This window comes from Sander vitreus, chromosome 5, assembly GCF_031162955.1.
Source record: "Sander vitreus isolate 19-12246 chromosome 5, sanVit1, whole genome shotgun sequence".
Classification (NCBI taxonomy): Eukaryota; Metazoa; Chordata; class Actinopteri; order Perciformes; family Percidae; genus Sander; species Sander vitreus.
Genome location: NC_135859.1, coordinates 32,724,346 through 32,741,387, shown reverse-complemented (window position 1 = coordinate 32,741,387; position 17,042 = coordinate 32,724,346). Strand labels below are relative to the sequence as shown.

Sequence of the window (17,042 nt, the reverse complement as noted above, 5' to 3'; positions counted from 1 at the left end):
GCCTGATTGACAGGTTAGCATGTAGCCTCGCCTCCGAAAGCATCCCCTACTTTATCGTCTATTTTAAAATAAATGGGACCATGATTTACAAAATGAACATCATGCTGTATTGAAGAAGACTTGAAATTAGCGATGGAGGCCATAAAATTATTATGAAAACGTTTACAGAGGTAATAAATCAAGTGAGAAGTAGGATCATTTTCTAATAGACTTCAATAGAAACTGACTTCTTTTGGCAACAAGTGGAGTCGCCCCCTGCTGGAAATTATATAGAATACAGGTTTAAGGCACTTCCGTAATTGGCTTTACTTTTCAGGCCTGGAAGCTTCATCCATTATTTTTACAGTCTATGAGCTGTGTACTGTATGATTGTGTTACATCTTGTCCCACCTGTCACCTGAAAACCGCTCTTAGTCATAAGACAGGGTCCCCTTCCTGCGTGACGACACTGACCCCAACCTGTGTGTCTTTGTGTGCCACTTTGCTGCTGGCACTGTGACATTAAGCAGACAGCAGATTTACATTACTCCTCAGGGCAGCGAGGACACCAGGAGAGGGGTTGTTATGGAAACGGACCCCTGCAAGGGCTGTCGGAATTGTTTAATTATTCAGGACCACCATCACCAAGCATCAGCGGGAAATCAACTGGAACTTCTGAACCGATCGAGTAGTGATATTAAAAAATTATACAATGCTGCAGATACCAGATACATTTACCTTGAATATACTAAACCGTTGCTTCAAAGCTCCTGGGTGGACCCGGTTAATAAGTATTTGCTGCTCTGCACACACAGTTAATTTCTATGCAAATATGCACATGCTCACACCAGTAATTCACTAATCTAAGGCAGACAGGACGATATTCCTTCTAATTTCCGTGGTCTTGTCAGTTTTTCTTTGCTTCAGGTGTATGTTGCTTTGAATGTAAATTTTGTTAAGACCAGAACCTGGCTTGTTAACATTTGTTTTAATTTTTGTTCAAGCTCTAGAAATGTTTAATTTCAAAGAAAACAGCATGTTTTTTAAAATGCAGTTACTACAAACCAAAGAAGTCAAAGTAAGCAGGCCAAACCTGGTTAAAGCTAGCTGGTGAGATAGCCACGACTAGCCTTGGCTAAAGCTAAATTGACTTACTACAAGGTGTACCCAAGGTGTTTCTTGCAACTGAAATACAGTATATCAATGAAGATGGACTAACATGTTGGTAATTTAACTTGTTATCCCCAATACATAAATAGCCAGCCATACTGAATAAAAAAAAAAAGCCAAAATAACAGTAGTCCTGCTAAAACTAGCCTAGCTTAGCAGAGTAGCATTAGTTGCCACAGATTCTCAGCCTTTAACTCTAGTTAAACTACTTTTATATCACATAAGCCTATTTAAATGTAATAATAATAGTCATAATTCATTGTAAATTAAGTTATTGTAATGGTTGTTAGGTACTTACTTTAAAAAGTTCACAAGAAGTTAAAGTTGATGCTGTGTTTTCCCATCATATTGAAGGCAGTTTTTAGGACTTATATGGTCTGTTATCTTGTTAGTCCATGTCATATTTAGCTGTAAAATAATAAATCAGTCTAAACGACATCAAATAAAGGCATTGCACCTAATCCACGTTAGCAAGTTTACACAGTAAACCAGAAAACCCTTATTATTCTTAACTGCTGCCTTTGTAGGGCAGATTTATATATTTTTTCCACATTTAACCTTTAGCAGAAGGGTTAGAAAGGGCAGAAAAAATCCAAGAAATACACAAGTCCAGCAACTATGTGTCACAGTGTAGAGTGCATGTTGCTAACAATATAGAGTACGGTATATCACTAAAGGCTACCGCCCACACACGTCTCTACAGTATCATATTTTTGCCTTGGCATTTCTCTAATTGTATTTACACAGTTCAACCGCCTGAGTATTACATAATTAAAACTCAGCTGTAAAGAACACTCAGCCCATCCATGCGACATAAACACATAATCACCAAAGGATTTATTTTTCAAAAAGACACAAATATCACCGCACATGGAGCTTTTGAAATATGCTCTCGCAATGATATTGATGGCAGCGTGTTTTTTTGTCCTTACGACAGATGCCTGGGTGTCAAGAAAGAGTGGCTGTCCTCATGTGCATCATTTTGCCTGCAAACTGTGTCACACCAATCAGTCCTCCCTCATTTTTAGAACGGTGTGAAGTGTGTGGGAGCACTCGGTCTTCATGGTCAGGGTCCATTTTATGGACAAGTAAATTCACTCATCGGAGCCATATGGTGGGTTGCGGTCTGTTAGGACTGCACCATATTTCTTTAGACAGTGACAGCTTTCATGTCTTTTTTCTTGTCAAGGATCTTCACACACTAGCAGACACAGAACCGATCCATCTCACTAGGATATCTACAGCAGCAGTTGCCATGTGTTTGTCTGGTTTGATGAGGCCGGTACCTGAATCTATAAACTTTTATCCACCCATTTACCTTGCATATTAACTGACTGCTGACAAGTTGCCTCTTGTGGATGGTAAATTCATACAATTCTTACTTGTTCCTCATCCATAATTTAGTAAAAGCAACTGCTGCACTCCATCGTGCCATGCATTTTTACTGTACTGTCTAATAGTTCTACAGACAGATTGATAGAAGTTTACTGTTATCTCCAGAAGCCTGATTAAACTCCCTCTGTGTTGGCAGCTGGTGTGGTAAAATAAACAGTAATGGTTATTTTCAGGTTACAGTTTGATGGTTATTTTGTTAAGTGTCCTAAAAGCTACCCTCGCTAAAAAAGAAGACAATTTTGATATTATTCCATAAGTTAAATACTACACTTATTTATTAAGTCTTAAAGTTTTTACTTTGATACAATGTACTGTACTGACTTGTACATTTCAGCATCTCAGATATGAAAATGTGGATTTGTGCTCAACTGAATTTTAGAAGAATTCCTTAAGAATGCTAGGCTGTCTCCAAGTGGTAAAGTTGTGTAACTGATGCAAAAAAGCAATCACTTCAAATATAAAGAATATCATTTCTCAGACCTAAACTCAGGAGAGGCCATTCTCTTCTCACTACGGCTATAAGCAAAAGATAAAATATGTTTTTATTACAAAGCATAAATGTTTATTTAATTGTCAATTGTATAAGAAATGCTGAGTTTCCACACTAAAAGAATTGGCATTAAATCTTTTCAGATGACTTATCAATTGACAAAAAAAACAAAAACACAGTAAATACACACACTATTGACAACCTGTTTGACATTTCCATTACATATACAATTTGAGTTATAACATTAAACACCATATTTACAAACATCGCTACTATCAGTTGCAGTAGCATCAGTTGAACAAAAGGCAAAGGGGGTGAAATGTTTTACCTCTCGTTCTTTTTAACAGGAAAGTGGTTAAAAGGCAGCAAGGTAATAAAAATAAAACACACACACACACACACACACACACACACACACACACACACACACACACACAGTTATCATTGCTCAGTGGGGGAGCCCTGCTCACATCCAAACACCACTTCAAACTCTCAACACAATGCCTTTTACCTTACAGCTGGTATATGATCTGTATGCATTTGGCGGCTCACTACTGTTCAGCCAGGATACCAACTCTAAAAAGAAGGCACCCTGTGCTCTATCTGAATACGGTTTTGGCAATAATGCACGTGAAAAGATCCTGAATGAGGCAGATGAAAGGTAAAACATTCAATTCTGTTTGAGGAAACAACAACAAAAAAAGAAAAGTGATACATACTGTAGGTATATTTGTGCTGCACATGTGGCCAGCACTTGATATGCCATCACCGTGAAGAGATAAATACGAATATGAGATAAAAAAAAGATCCAGTAAGTCCACGTAGGAATCCGTAAAAAAAGGTGCTTAAAGTTGTACAGCTGCACGATGATCAGAGGAGGTTTTCCAGTTAAAGATTCAGTTGTTACAGACATCAACTAAAAAAAGCTAAACGATGTGTGAAGATTGGTAGAAAGAGTTATGGCCTACAAAGTAATACTTTATCTATTTAACAGATTTTTTTTTTTTTATGTACAAAGGCAAGATTAACGTCACTGCAAACTACCCTTTGTCTATACAACCATTTAAATATGAATATGGCTTGTTATGACTTTGTTTTAAAATATAGGTGTTTTGCATCTTAATGGCACACTGGCTCTGTTTACTACATGTTCATTTTTGGCTTAATAGTGCTTTTTCATTCTCAGAAGCAATGGCATTTTTTTTCATTATTTCCCTTTGACCTGAGCTCATCTAATCCATCTTGTTTCATTCTCTGTTCTAATCGAACACGGTCTCATTTCAGGGACAATGCCATTTATTTTCATAATTTCCTTCTGGTTTGTGTGTATCTAATGCATTGAGACTCAATTCATTCGATTTTTAATGAACTACATAATAAATAATAAGATGGGTAGGTAGATGTTAAAAGTTGCTTTGGGTTGGTTTGTCTTCTGTTCCAAGATAAACAAAAAGATAAACTGAGTTATTGTAAAGCTCCATTTGATCACTTTGGCTGATAAGGCAAGTTGTGTCTTTAAAAGGAAAGTGCATTGACTCAATGGCCCCAAGGCATACTTCCACTTAAACACGCGCACACACATGCACAACAATCACAAAAATCCTCACCCCCTTCATAATAAAATACCTTCTCTCTACTTGAAATTGGTAAACATCTTTGCCATTGTTAATAAATTAAAGGTTCAGCAGTTCACATTCATCAGCTGGTTGCGTGTGTTTGTGTATCTGTGTGCAAGAGTGTTCTGGGTAGTTAAGTTGTTAAGTTCACATTGGTCATTGTAGTCCCGTGGCTATTTTGAGTAGCTCCAGGTCTTTGCGCGTGTGAGGTGCAGGTGGCGTACAGCCGTATGCCTCCAAACCCAGAGGCAAGTACCGCTCCTGCAGCCCCAGGAACTCATCCCCCTGTCCGGCTTGTAGCGAGACCCACGGAGGGGGTGAAGAACCACCCTGGAACCCCCAAAGTGCCAGACTCTCTGTGGTTAGAGGTAGCAATAACAGTGTAAGAGAAAGACAGACTTTGCCCCAAAATACAGCAACTAGACAGACGAAGTAAAGGGAGAAAAAACAATGTTAAGCACATCACTGACCTTTACTGTGCAGATCAGCAGGTTTGGCCAAACCAAAAGAGACCAGATTTGAAGCCACACCCACCAAGCCTTCTGGTTGACCTCGTGTTGCCAGGAGCACTATAGAACTGTTGGAGAAACAAAACACGTCTGTAAATTAAGCAAGAATGTGCACAACTCTCCTAAACTGGGCTGCTGTATATTTATACTAATTAGGACATATTTGTCTCAGATTTTGATACCACTGTATGTCCTTTGATTGGCTTATATACATACATACACAAGGAATTTGACTTTGGTAAGTGTTAACTCTCTATACATTCAACAAATAGACATGTAGTAGTAAACATTCAGTAGACAAATAGTACATACTGTACAATAGAGACAACAATATACATATAGGCACATATCAACATAATATATATATATATATATATATAAAATATACAAAAATACAAACAAGACATAATATCAAGACAAGTACACATGGAGTGGGATGTAAAGTGCAAAGTAGTGTGCAAGAAAAGCAAACGTGCTGTGAGCACTGTTATCGTATTTTCCCTGGCTTCACCTCTTTGGTATTCCAGTTTTTAGGTACTGCTCCATCTTGGCGTCCATCTTGGTAAATGAGGTTTTCTTTGTGACCTTCCCGGAGCAGGCGTCCACTGACACCAGGAAATACCCAGGCTGAGAGAAAACCATGGTCACCTCATTCACCTGGCAGGTGACAGGGAAGGAAAAAAAAAAGTTAAATAAACCCTGATTCACACATTCAAGACATAGTACTGGTAATGGGTTTGGATTTGTTTTTGTACTTGAGGCCTGGCATGCTCACAGTGATAAAGGAGCTGTTATCTCCTCGCTGCTGCTCTTTGCTGCTGAGAGACTTGACTTGTGTCTGGAGGTAGGAGGTCCATGGCTCACTGGAAAACACAAGCTGACACAGAGACACATTGGTCAGCAATGGCGGCTTGTGTTTTTAAGCAGATGAGCGGACATCATCTTAAAACGTAGCTCACATACTTGTTTGGCGCCACAGTCTTTGCAGGGCTGTGTATTGAGGGCCGGCATAGGCACCACCGCTGAGGGTGTCTTGGAGTACTTGGGGTAGGCCTTGGCCGTACAGTTACAGGTCTGTCTGGAGGACGTGGTGGCCATGACTTTCACTCTTTCGCAGCCTTTTGCTGAACAGTAGCTGTGGCCGTCACGCTGGTGCCGGGCCCGAAGGTAGAGCCACAACAAGCTGGGTGTGATCGGAGGAGAAGAGGAGAAACAGCCAGAGTTTAATAAACTGCAGGAAATCAGGGAGCCTCAGAGAGACAAAAAAAGGGATGAAAGAAGTGAGAAGTTTCAGACTGCTCAGCTATCAGTGTGAAAAGGTTAATGCAATTCAGGATTAAAAACCAAGTCAATCTCTTCAAGCTTAACCCACTTCTTTTTTAACATACTGCTAGAGAGTAGGGGTGGGACTCACCAGAGGCCTCACAATAAGATATTATCGCGATGCGATATTGTTGCGATTTTAAACATTTTGCGATATTCTGCAATTTATTGCCTTTTTTTCCTACTTCAAATTATGTCCCCAAAGAACAACTTCCTCAACATCTGTTTTACCTAAAAAGATACATTTCTGGGGTGCCCTGGTAGCTCACCTGGTAGAGTGTGCGCCCCATGTACCAAGGCTTGGGTTCGGTTCCGACCTGCGGCCCTTTGCTGCATGTCTTACCCCTCTCTCTCCCCCATTTCCTGTCTACAGCTGTCCTATCAATTAAAGGCCAAAATGCGTTGCTATGCTGTATCGACCGCCCCCCCCCCAACTAGAGAGAGGATGGGTTTTGTTTGTTCTCACCCAACAGGTCGGTCAAAGAAGTACTTCCGCTCCATCGGCCTCTTCTCCAGCTCTGCGATGGATGGCACAGTGCCGTAGTCTGTGAGGTCATCAAAGGTGTTGCTTTGCCTATCATTGATGTCGGCCATAATCTGAAATGTGGTGTCTGATGGGTAACAGAGTCCCACCAGCACCCAGTCATCTCTGAGTGGAAGAAAGAGAAAGAGAGAGACGTTGCATCACAGGGCTTCCCCCAAGACCAACTAGAAGTAGTAAAAACATGTTATGACACTGGTTTGTTAGTAAGGTTCTCCAGTTCAGAATAGTTCTAGCAATGCAGTACACCACACTGCTGAAAAGTCCAATGTAATGCAGTGATGGTCTTGCCGTTCCCTGAGAGAAAAATACATTCTCATTTTCCTCTCAAAACATCAAGATATTACGGAAATCCCATGACTTGCAGTAAGTACACACACACACACACACACACACACACACACACACACACAGGGCTTTTTAACACACCATTCTGTTATTATGTCTATAATTCTGTATTTGTAAATTTGTACAGCACTTTGGTCAGCTTAAGCTCAGTTTAAATGGGCTCTAGAAATAAACTTCACTTACTTACATACACACAAACCCACTGCTGACTGTTGGTACTCACTTGTCAAAGTTGATGAGAGAGAGGACAACCTCTCGGGGTGCAAGTCCATTCCAGTGCAGAGTGTAGCTCTTGCTCATCATCAGGATGGGCTGGTACTGCTGAGACAGCGCCGCCTGGCTGTTAATCCCCCTCAGTACCAGAGGAGCATTAGGGTATTCATCTCTGCTGATGGATAAACTGAGGCTGGGGGCTCCCTGGGTCTGGATGTACACCTGAAGGAGAAGAGGGTGTGGTGGATTGCAGGTGTCAGGAGGAGTTTTACCTTGGAAGGACTGTGCTGAATTCCCTGACATGCTCCATGAGACAGCATTCAAACATCCTTCTGATTTGAAAGCAGTATGGCCATTTGGTCAGTAGGGGACGCTGTTGCCTGTGCTTTATCGCTACATGGTAATTAGTATGCTCTGTCAGATGCAGCAAGCAGTGAAAGAGTGTGTACATTCTGGGCCAGGTGTACGTACATTTGTGAATGTAGCGTTATCAGCGCCATGTCCAACCCGCAGAAAGCGCACGCTGTGATACTTACGTCGTATTTACCAAACCTGCAGTTCATCGGGTAATCAGCGCCTTTCTCCGCCCACTATACCGTAAATTGCGCCGTAGCAAAGCGGTAAGTACTGGTGCTATGATACGGCTGAGTGCAGACTGCGATATTCCCACTGCTGATGCTGTGACTGTTTGAAATGATCCTGATGCCAATATTTGTAATGTAGCGAGGAGTTTAACAACTGCTGGAATGGAATGTGAACGCTGAGTCGGAGATTCGATGTCATCTTTGATTTCTTCCAGTAACTGTAATACTGCATGAAGCTCAATCTGTAACGCTTAATGATTTTGTGGTCACTCAACTGAAAAAGTGTGATCCTTGTGGCAAAAATCCTTCTCAGCTCGTCTCCTTGGCCTATGTCTTCGTCTTGCTCGGATTAATGCTGCCATTTCACCAGGAGGCATATGCGAGGAAACCCGCTTGCGGCTGGTTTACACCTGCTTTGAAGAGGCGGAGAATTTTCACCGCAAAATAGAGGCACTCTGTCACGGGCGGTTTTTGTACATACCGCGGAATACATAATTAGGCACACTTTACGCTTCCCCTCCCATCTCTTTATGGGAAACTCCCACTTTCCCCTTCACCCACCCATGAATGCATATGTATGACACGGAAAAGCACACTTTGCCATTTTCAGTTCCCGCGACAGGCAGTCTGCACTTTTACCTCAGTGCGGCCTGTTTGTACACACCTCGCCATGCTTTTACGAACATGTTGCGAAACAAATACGCCTGAAGTGGGCGTAAAAGCGTTGGTACATCTTGCTCACTGTCTGCGTCCTTGAAGAGTGAAAGCTATATTTTCAATGTTCTTCCCTTCTATGAGAAGTTAATATGTTTATTTCCTATTTTAACGGTTTCTGGTATATTTACATGTTCACCAACCGTTACCCTGTAGTAAGAGTCAGACACACACACACACACACACACACACACACACACACACACACACAGACACTTCTATCAAGAGGATGTGGTGGAGTGCAGGGGTCAGGAGGAGTTTTACATTAGAAGGACAGAGCTACAAGAATGACGTGTTGTCCGCCGACATGCCGTACCTGAGAGTAGCGGCCGCTGCAGATCACTCCATTCCACTGGGACACATTCAAGCAGCCAGGATGTTGGATCAGGTAATTGTCCGCTCTGCCGACGTAGGTGTCTGTGTAGCCGGTTACCGACCCATCCACATCGTGGAAGAGGGAGTTTTTGTCACCATCCAGGTCGTTCTCTTCGAACCACTGCCCGGGGCGGCCAAAGAACGCCCGCAGACCCACCTGAGGATGTTATTAGCAAGAGTGTTAGGAATGCCACCATATACAGTACATTTTAGCACTATGTATCAATTCAGGGTATCACTGCTTTGCCTAAGAGCCACCCTTGGTAAATGTTTGTTAGGGAGTGCTCTTTTCGATGCAGCTGCCATTTATTGGAACTGAAAATGTTTACTTTGTTTATGTTTGTGGTTTAAAGCTATAGTGCGTAGTTTCTGTCGCACCCATGAGGAATTCTAAGTAATGACAACAACACTGTCGGCGCGTCCACATGATACAAGCCTTCTGTGATCGCACAAACGCCCCCACCCCTCCTCCACGCAGTTGCTAGTAGCCAAAGACGACAAGGAGGATTAAAAAAACATGATGGACTCTTCAGAAGAGGGAATTATCTTCACTTGAGCTTCTGCGCAGGAAAGTCACCGGACGCCACAATCTTCTGAACATAGCCATACTGAGAAATACAGAGAGAGTTGTGTGGAGCTGATAGTCTTAATTATCTTTGTATCAACTCATTTGGCAACGGCTTGAATGTAACGGACGTTCACCAATATCAAAAAGTTACGCACTAAAACTTTAAGACAATAATGAGCATTGATGAGCGGGAGATGCTTAAAAATGTTTTACTCTAAATTTCTTTAAATCACATATAAGTAAAAGCAGTGCACTGTACTATACCACCACAAGAGGGCACCAGTGATTTACAATGATTTTTCCACAGGCCTGTCTCAGAAGGGGCTCCCCTTTTCTTGTCCTTTTTTCTGTCTAACCAATGCTTCTCATAACTGCCCACACATGATCTGAGTTGTGACCTAATCAATATGATCAAAAGACATCAAAAGTTATTTTTTATTTTTTTATTTGAACGGCAATGCCGCCTACCGTTACCATTGCCGGTATTCTCTGCCGGTCTCATTTCATTTTGACCATCCTGCTCTTGTCCACTACAATGATATCCAGTTTGCCGTCTGGCAGAATCCATGTGAATGCAGCAGTATTTACCTGAAATGTAACATAACCCCAAGTCATATAGCTAAACAAGACACGCTGGGAGGGAAACTTACACCTGTAGTGTCAGTGATTTGGCTGTTATGAGCTACAGTGTTTCCCCTATATTAATTCTGCAGCAGAGCACCACTGACCCACGCTAACTTCCCCCAGGGCCCACCCCCCGCCCCAAAAGCAGTCAACCTATGGAAAACACTGAGCTATAATAAGCATATTAAAAGCAGATCACAATTAAAACATGAAACAATATACCATAATACTGTAAATAGAATGTGACTAAGCGTAGGGTTGAACTGCTTCCTATGGACATCTCTGTGTTGTCCCTCAGTCTCAGCGGGTCATGTATCCCTCAGTAACTGTAACGCGTGCCTTGTTGTCAAAAATAGAGGTTAACTCACAGTGGATTGGAAGTTGAGCTGCGACAGGTTGTTTCGTGGGGTGAGCTGCCAGGTGTTCTTCAGGTTGAATCCCACTGCGCTGGTATAACGCTCTGGTGTGGGGACGAAGCCACGAAATGTACTCTGTGTAAGCCGCACCGGCCCGTCATAGATCTGGAAACCTCGGATTGGGAACGTCCTACAGAGAGGGAGCAGGGGAACAATCCATGATAAGACAAGTCGATACAGACAATAAAGCAGCAATACATAAAATGGGAGAAAATACAGATCGAGTAAAGAGACCATCATTCAAATGGATGACCACAGGGTTTAGTCATGGACTGGCTAAAACCTTTTTTAGCCAGTCCATGACTGAGGAACATGGTATGAAAAACGTAAACACATTTCAGCCAGGCTATGAGCTCACTAGGGTGCAAGACATCAACTGCCTAAGATATGACATGCTCCATAATTCTTAGTCATATGGGCCTATACAGGCAATTTCATAATTTCAATGGTTCTCCCAAAAATGACTTCAACTCTGTTAACATTAGTAATGTGGTAAATGATTTTTAACATCAATCATAAAAGTAAAACATAAGAAAACCATACAATCTTAGTAAAGAGAAGTATAGTGTGTCACACAACTAACAATTGTATATAGATATAGAAAAAGCTAACCTGGTTAAGGTAAAAAGACTGATAATCTTGGATAATAATTATAGAGAAGAATTAACCAATATTTTCCAGCATCACTCAGTCTGTTTTGAGTTTTTACTTTCCCTCAGACAAGGATTTAAGTCTTACGTTATTGCTATTAATGAAACCGTACTGAACTTTAATTAAAGGATCTCAAATTATCCATCAATTTTAGTGGAACTGTCTATTCTGTCTTGGCAAGAAAATAAAAAGTGTGTCAGCAGCTTTGGCAGTAACCACGATGACGACAGACAAACTGACTGCGCCAGATGTCACAGTGCGGTCAGGAAGCCTGTAAAATGGCTGTAAAGTCGTACACTGTGGTGACAGTGGTCACAAACTGACATAAACCCTAGCATTTAAAAGTAAAAAAGGCAGCTATTTATCAGTCTTTAGTTTATGGTACGCTCCTTTCGTATAACAATCTCTGTAATGAGAGAGAGAAAGACAGAGAGAACTGGAAGGAGTCCCTGAGGGGACATAAAGCTCAGAACTCTGGTCTCATTAGGCATTGTCCACTTAGTCAGACATTGCATTGCAGCATGGAGAGGCTCTATAAATGTCCTCATAATGGAAGTCCTATCTAAGGCATTGTCAGGGAGGCATAGGTAGTGCAACACAAAACATTTGTCTGGTACAAACAATAGAAACAAAAGGAAGTGAACCGTGACATCCAGCTGAAATTCATAGGAGCCAAAAAAAGCCTGCAACTATCTCCTTGCTCTTAAGAAATCAAATGCTACATGAGTAATCCCTTTCTACGAAACCACGCAAGTGTTGCCACCACAGTTATTCATAAACTTCTTAAAATATCACTAGAAGGAAGTCAGTCAAAACAGAACTTCCTTTCACAAGTCCACCTACTGCTTACAGCAGCTGCAGCAGCCTCAGCTGTCGATCCGTCCAATTACCTGATTGCCTCGCTGGCTCGTTCTTCCTTGTTTGTTTTTCCCAGCATATTTTTCTTCAACCAACTCCTCCCAACACCATCCCCTGCAATTCCTGAGAGAACTCAGTTTGATTTGGATTTTCCCTCAATTTCCTCACATGTATCTTTCCTTCCCTCTCCTTTCAACAGCTTATTCCTCCCTCTGTTTTCTCCTCCTCACCTGTTTCTAGGCAGAGTCCTCATCTTTGCATCAGTCCCTCCTATACCCCAGTATTTGTTCTGTCCTCCGTTGGTCCCTCGGTTTCGGCTTTCACCCACAAACAGAGACTGTGTCACCTCCTGGCTGGAGCCTTCATCTTTCGGGTAGCTGCCGTCACTGGAGAGCAAGAAGGAGATACGGGCGAACATAGATTTATATCACATATGCAAACATTTGACAACTTAACAAAGACATATACTACAGGACAATTGTTTGTAAAAGTGTGTACTTTTGTATTTAGGTTTGAAAGAAGAGGGAAATAAAAACATATTAATCAGGAAAGAGATGCTTGTGACACAAGACATTTAAAGTGTCAGTATCTAGCAATCAATCACACGTTTTTTTGGCAAGTTCATCTGGCAGGGAGATATGAAAAGCAAATATGGAATAAATATGAATAAAATCATGACACTGCATGAACCAGAGTTTAGAAGTACGCACCTGGCAAAGGACAATCCCACTCCGTTGTCTGCAAATCTGTTCAGATTAAGGAAATATTTTAGTGTTTTGTCTGTTATTGAAATACCATGAGCCTGTCCACCGAAAAAGCACCGAGATTTACAGTTTAGGTTTTTGTGGTGACACAATCTTTTCATTTTTCATCAGAAACATCCCAGTGCTCAGGTCTCTTGAAGACATTACATGAATCACATCGCAGCCTATGAGTCGTCTCACCCAGAGTCCTGGATGATGATGTCACCTCCCCGTATCCACGCTCCCAAGTCGTTGTTCTTGAAGGAGATCAGAGTGTCAATGACTGCAGCCACCCGTGGACGGCTAGGGTCAGCATTCTGGTGCGGTCGGAATCTGATAAACACACACACAAACGCGTTTCTATTAAAGTGCTCATATTATGTTCATCTTCAGGTTCATAATTCTATTTAGAGGTTGTACCAGAATAGGTTACATGGTTTAATTTTCAAAAAACACCATATGTTTGTCGTTCTGCAGATTGCTGCAGCTCCTCTTTTCACCCTGTGTGTTGAGCTCTCTGTTTTAGCTACAGAGTGAGGCATCACACTTCTGTTCCATCTTTGTTGGGAGTCGCACATACGCAGTACCTCGGTAAGGACTACTAGCCAGTCAGAAGCAGAGTATGAGGGTGTGCCACGCTAGCAGCTAGGCGAGCATTATAACGTGTGTTACAAAGTGACGCACGTTCGTCTCTGAAGTAAAGGCTGGACTACAATAGAGCTGTTTGGAGCAGTTTGTGAACTGGGGTGGACTTTGGTCTTTTTCACTTAGTAAATCTATAACATGCACCAAAAAAGATATATAACACCATAAAGGTAAGGGAAAAAGCCAAAAAGCATAATATAAGCACTTTAATAACCTTGTGACTTTCCAATAACTACATTCATTACCTCTGTAGTTTTCACCCTTAGCCTTAGCACAATGTCAAACCTCATATTTTCCCCTACTTTTTCTGCACATGTGGTCCTCATGAAGGTGAATGCACAACACACACACAAGATAGACCAATTTGACTACTGGAGGGGTATGAGGGACCTGATAATCATAATGTCATCCTACTATAAATCTGTGCAAACTATTTATTTTATTTTAACTGGACTAAAAGTCTAAAGCCCCACTGTTGAACTCTTGAGACTGAAGGCTTCAATGCATTTTGCCTCCCACAATGGGTGGTATTGCAGAAGAGGGCATGGTGTCATTAAAGGTCACATGCTTTTCCGTGTTTTCTGTCATATCTACAATGTTATAATGTTGTATTGTTATGTTAAAAGTGGCCAAAACAAATATAATTGAGGTAAACATATTTTAGACGAATTCCTGTGAGCTAAAACGTTCAGATTTCCAACTATTCTGAACACTCCGGTTTCAACAGTTTTTTCTACTCTTGGCTAAGTCTTACGCAACTCTAAGCCGGCCTTCTATGATTGGTTATCTGCTCCAAGTAGACATGGCTGGAGTGGGTTTTTCTTTTTTAAGTCACTGCGGTTTTAACATTGTCCCATGTAACTACATGCTAACGGCAGTAAACAATGTCACCTTGGCTGCCAATGTCGTTAAATTCTCCCCAATTCCGGGTCACATTACTCCTGAAACATTTTCTGTTAGCAGTATTTGGTTTAAAAGCCTTTATTTGCGCATTCGCATTACTGCTAAAACATGTCTAATTGGGTAGTGTTTGGTTCGTTCCATTATAATCTAACGTTAGCATACTGCTAACTATTAAGTAGCTAGCAACATGCTAACGCGACATAGCTGTAATCTCAGAAATGCTGGTAATTTCTCCATAAATTCCGGTCAATTTACTGCTGGGACACATCCGGCTGTGTAATATTTGGTTAAGAAGCCTTTATTGGTGATTTTTCATGGTATAAAGTCCTGCTACATACTCCATTGCAGTAGCTCCAGCTACAACTAGTGAACACGGAGCGGAGACTGGTCTTTTTCGGGAGGAGGGATTAAAGAGACAGGCGCTTCTACAGTGCGTCTCATACAGAGGGTGAATACAGGTGCAGCAGCCATGGGCAGTATGAGAAAAATAAAGTGTTTTTTAATATTAAAGCATGTAAACATGTTCTAGTACAAAACACAAAATGCAAGTATAATCCTGAAAATGCTATATAATAGTTGCCCTTTAAATACAAAAAGGTTTATCCCCCATCTTCCCATTAGATTACAAAATATCTTGTGTGCAAACTGAAAAGGAGATTTGTAGTCTTCAAAAATGGACAGGGTTCATCGTCTTTTTTCAGGCCGAATGGTGGCACTCAAGTCCGATCAGAGCTCTCCTTCAACATCAGTATTTATGCATTATGATGGTATGGAAATATGGCTGCTATTTATTTTTTTTTTAAACATTGTCATGGACCAAAGTGTTAATAAAGGGGAAATATTAACCTTAATGTGGTGAGAGATGAAAAGGTCAGAGGATTACATAAATCAGAAGGAAGTTTGGGATCTCTCTCTCTCTCTCAATCTCTCTGTCTCTGTCTCTCTCTCTCTCTCTCTCTCTCACTCTCTCTCTCTCTCTGGTTAAAATCCTCCCCCTGATACCTCTGCACACATTTATACACTGACACACACACAGCGTGGCCAGCAGTGGAGACGTAAGATTTTTTCCGTCTAGTTGAGGGCTGTATTTGGGTAGGGAGAGTGGAAACTCTATCTGTGAAGCCTTGCTTTCTCTGTCAACACAAACCTGACAGACATTCGACTAAAATCCAGTAACAGAGTGTAAAGCCATCTACAGTATCTATCCCGGTCAATGGTCATATCCTAGAAGATATACTGTACTGTACAGTACTGTAAATAACTTAATTCACAAACAGTTATTGGCAGTGGCATGCAACAAACACGTTAGTAAACCACACATACCAAAATATTAACATAGTGCAACTGTACACCGTGATGCACTTATTTGTAAGTTGCTTTGGATAAAAGCGTCAGCTAAATGACATTTAATGTAATAATGCATACGATTAACCACTATAAAACACCCCAAAAGAGCAGTTATACACGTTGTGCAAAAATATGTATAGTATAGAGTACAGTATAGTGTACATCCATAGTGTCAGTTGTAAGACACTATCCTTTTGCATACACTCATAACTAACGACTCAAGATGTCCACAATAATAATAAAAAGGGTTAGGGGGTTGGGGTTATATTTCTTTACACATTATAAATGTCAGACCGTGTACTTGCTCAAAATGTAAAATGCAATTGCACACACGTGTGCACACACATACACACCTGGCACTGTTGTCCAGACACAGGTATTCCCGGGGTTCAGCAGCACTAGCATTGGTGGTCTTCACTCTTTTATCAATGAACAGCCCTGCCTAGGAAGACAAAAGTATGATTACAGTAAAACGCCAAATGTTCTCTAAAACGACAGAAAGAGATCCAAGATGGACCACAGATCTATTTCTGTTGCGCTGGCATTAACAAGACTACTAGTATATTTTCACAGTGTGGGAACTGAAGCAGTAATGAAAGCACAAAATTGAAATCACGGACCAACATCAAAAAGTAGAAAGTTGGTAAAGAGAATTCCTGTGAATAATGTATGGTTATAAAAAGGCAATGTATATTTGCATAGTCCATAACATATGGATTAGTTTTGTATATTGAGAAAATGAATTGTAAAATAAATCATATCTCTGTATGTATATGGAAACCTGTGCTCCGAGTTGGTCCTGTGGAATAAGCGATGTATAGTCTAAACCTCGGGGCTCCTTCCTCTATAAGAGAGGCTGCTCTGGTCAGACTGAACAAAGGACTTACAGTTCACCTGCCCGACTTCTGTTATTACACAACAGAGCACTATTGGAGAGCCTACTCGTGTGTGTGTATGTGTGTGTGTGTGTGTGTGTGTGTGTGTGTGTGTGTGTGTGTGTCCATGTCTTGTTTTGGCAAGAACCAAGTGA

At 41.2% G+C, this 17,042-nt stretch overlaps 1 protein-coding gene across 3 annotated transcripts in view; it reads right to left on the bottom strand.

The window, feature by feature from the left end:
- Window positions 1-3,083: 3,083 nt before the first annotated feature.
- cemip2 (cell migration inducing hyaluronidase 2) overlaps window positions 3,084-17,042 on the bottom strand; it is a 38,732-nt gene continuing 24,773 nt past the window's right edge. For all 3 annotated transcript variants that reach the window (XM_078251529.1, XM_078251526.1, XM_078251527.1), the window contains exons 12-24: window positions 16,366-16,454; window positions 13,319-13,450; window positions 13,085-13,120; window positions 12,605-12,760; window positions 10,818-10,995; window positions 9,199-9,414; window positions 7,595-7,806; window positions 6,949-7,131; window positions 6,123-6,342; window positions 5,935-6,036; window positions 5,671-5,816; window positions 5,121-5,227; window positions 3,084-5,006 (exon numbers count right to left, since the gene is read on the bottom strand). In XM_078251529.1, the coding sequence (XP_078107655.1) occupies window positions 4,807-5,006; window positions 5,121-5,227; window positions 5,671-5,816; window positions 5,935-6,036; window positions 6,123-6,342; window positions 6,949-7,131; window positions 7,595-7,806; window positions 9,199-9,414; window positions 10,818-10,995; window positions 12,605-12,760; window positions 13,085-13,120; window positions 13,319-13,450; window positions 16,366-16,454 (1,977 nt within the window). In that variant the 3' untranslated portion in view covers window positions 3,084-4,806. The remainder of the gene's footprint in view (window positions 5,007-5,120; window positions 5,228-5,670; window positions 5,817-5,934; window positions 6,037-6,122; window positions 6,343-6,948; window positions 7,132-7,594; window positions 7,807-9,198; window positions 9,415-10,817; window positions 10,996-12,604; window positions 12,761-13,084; window positions 13,121-13,318; window positions 13,451-16,365; window positions 16,455-17,042) is intronic.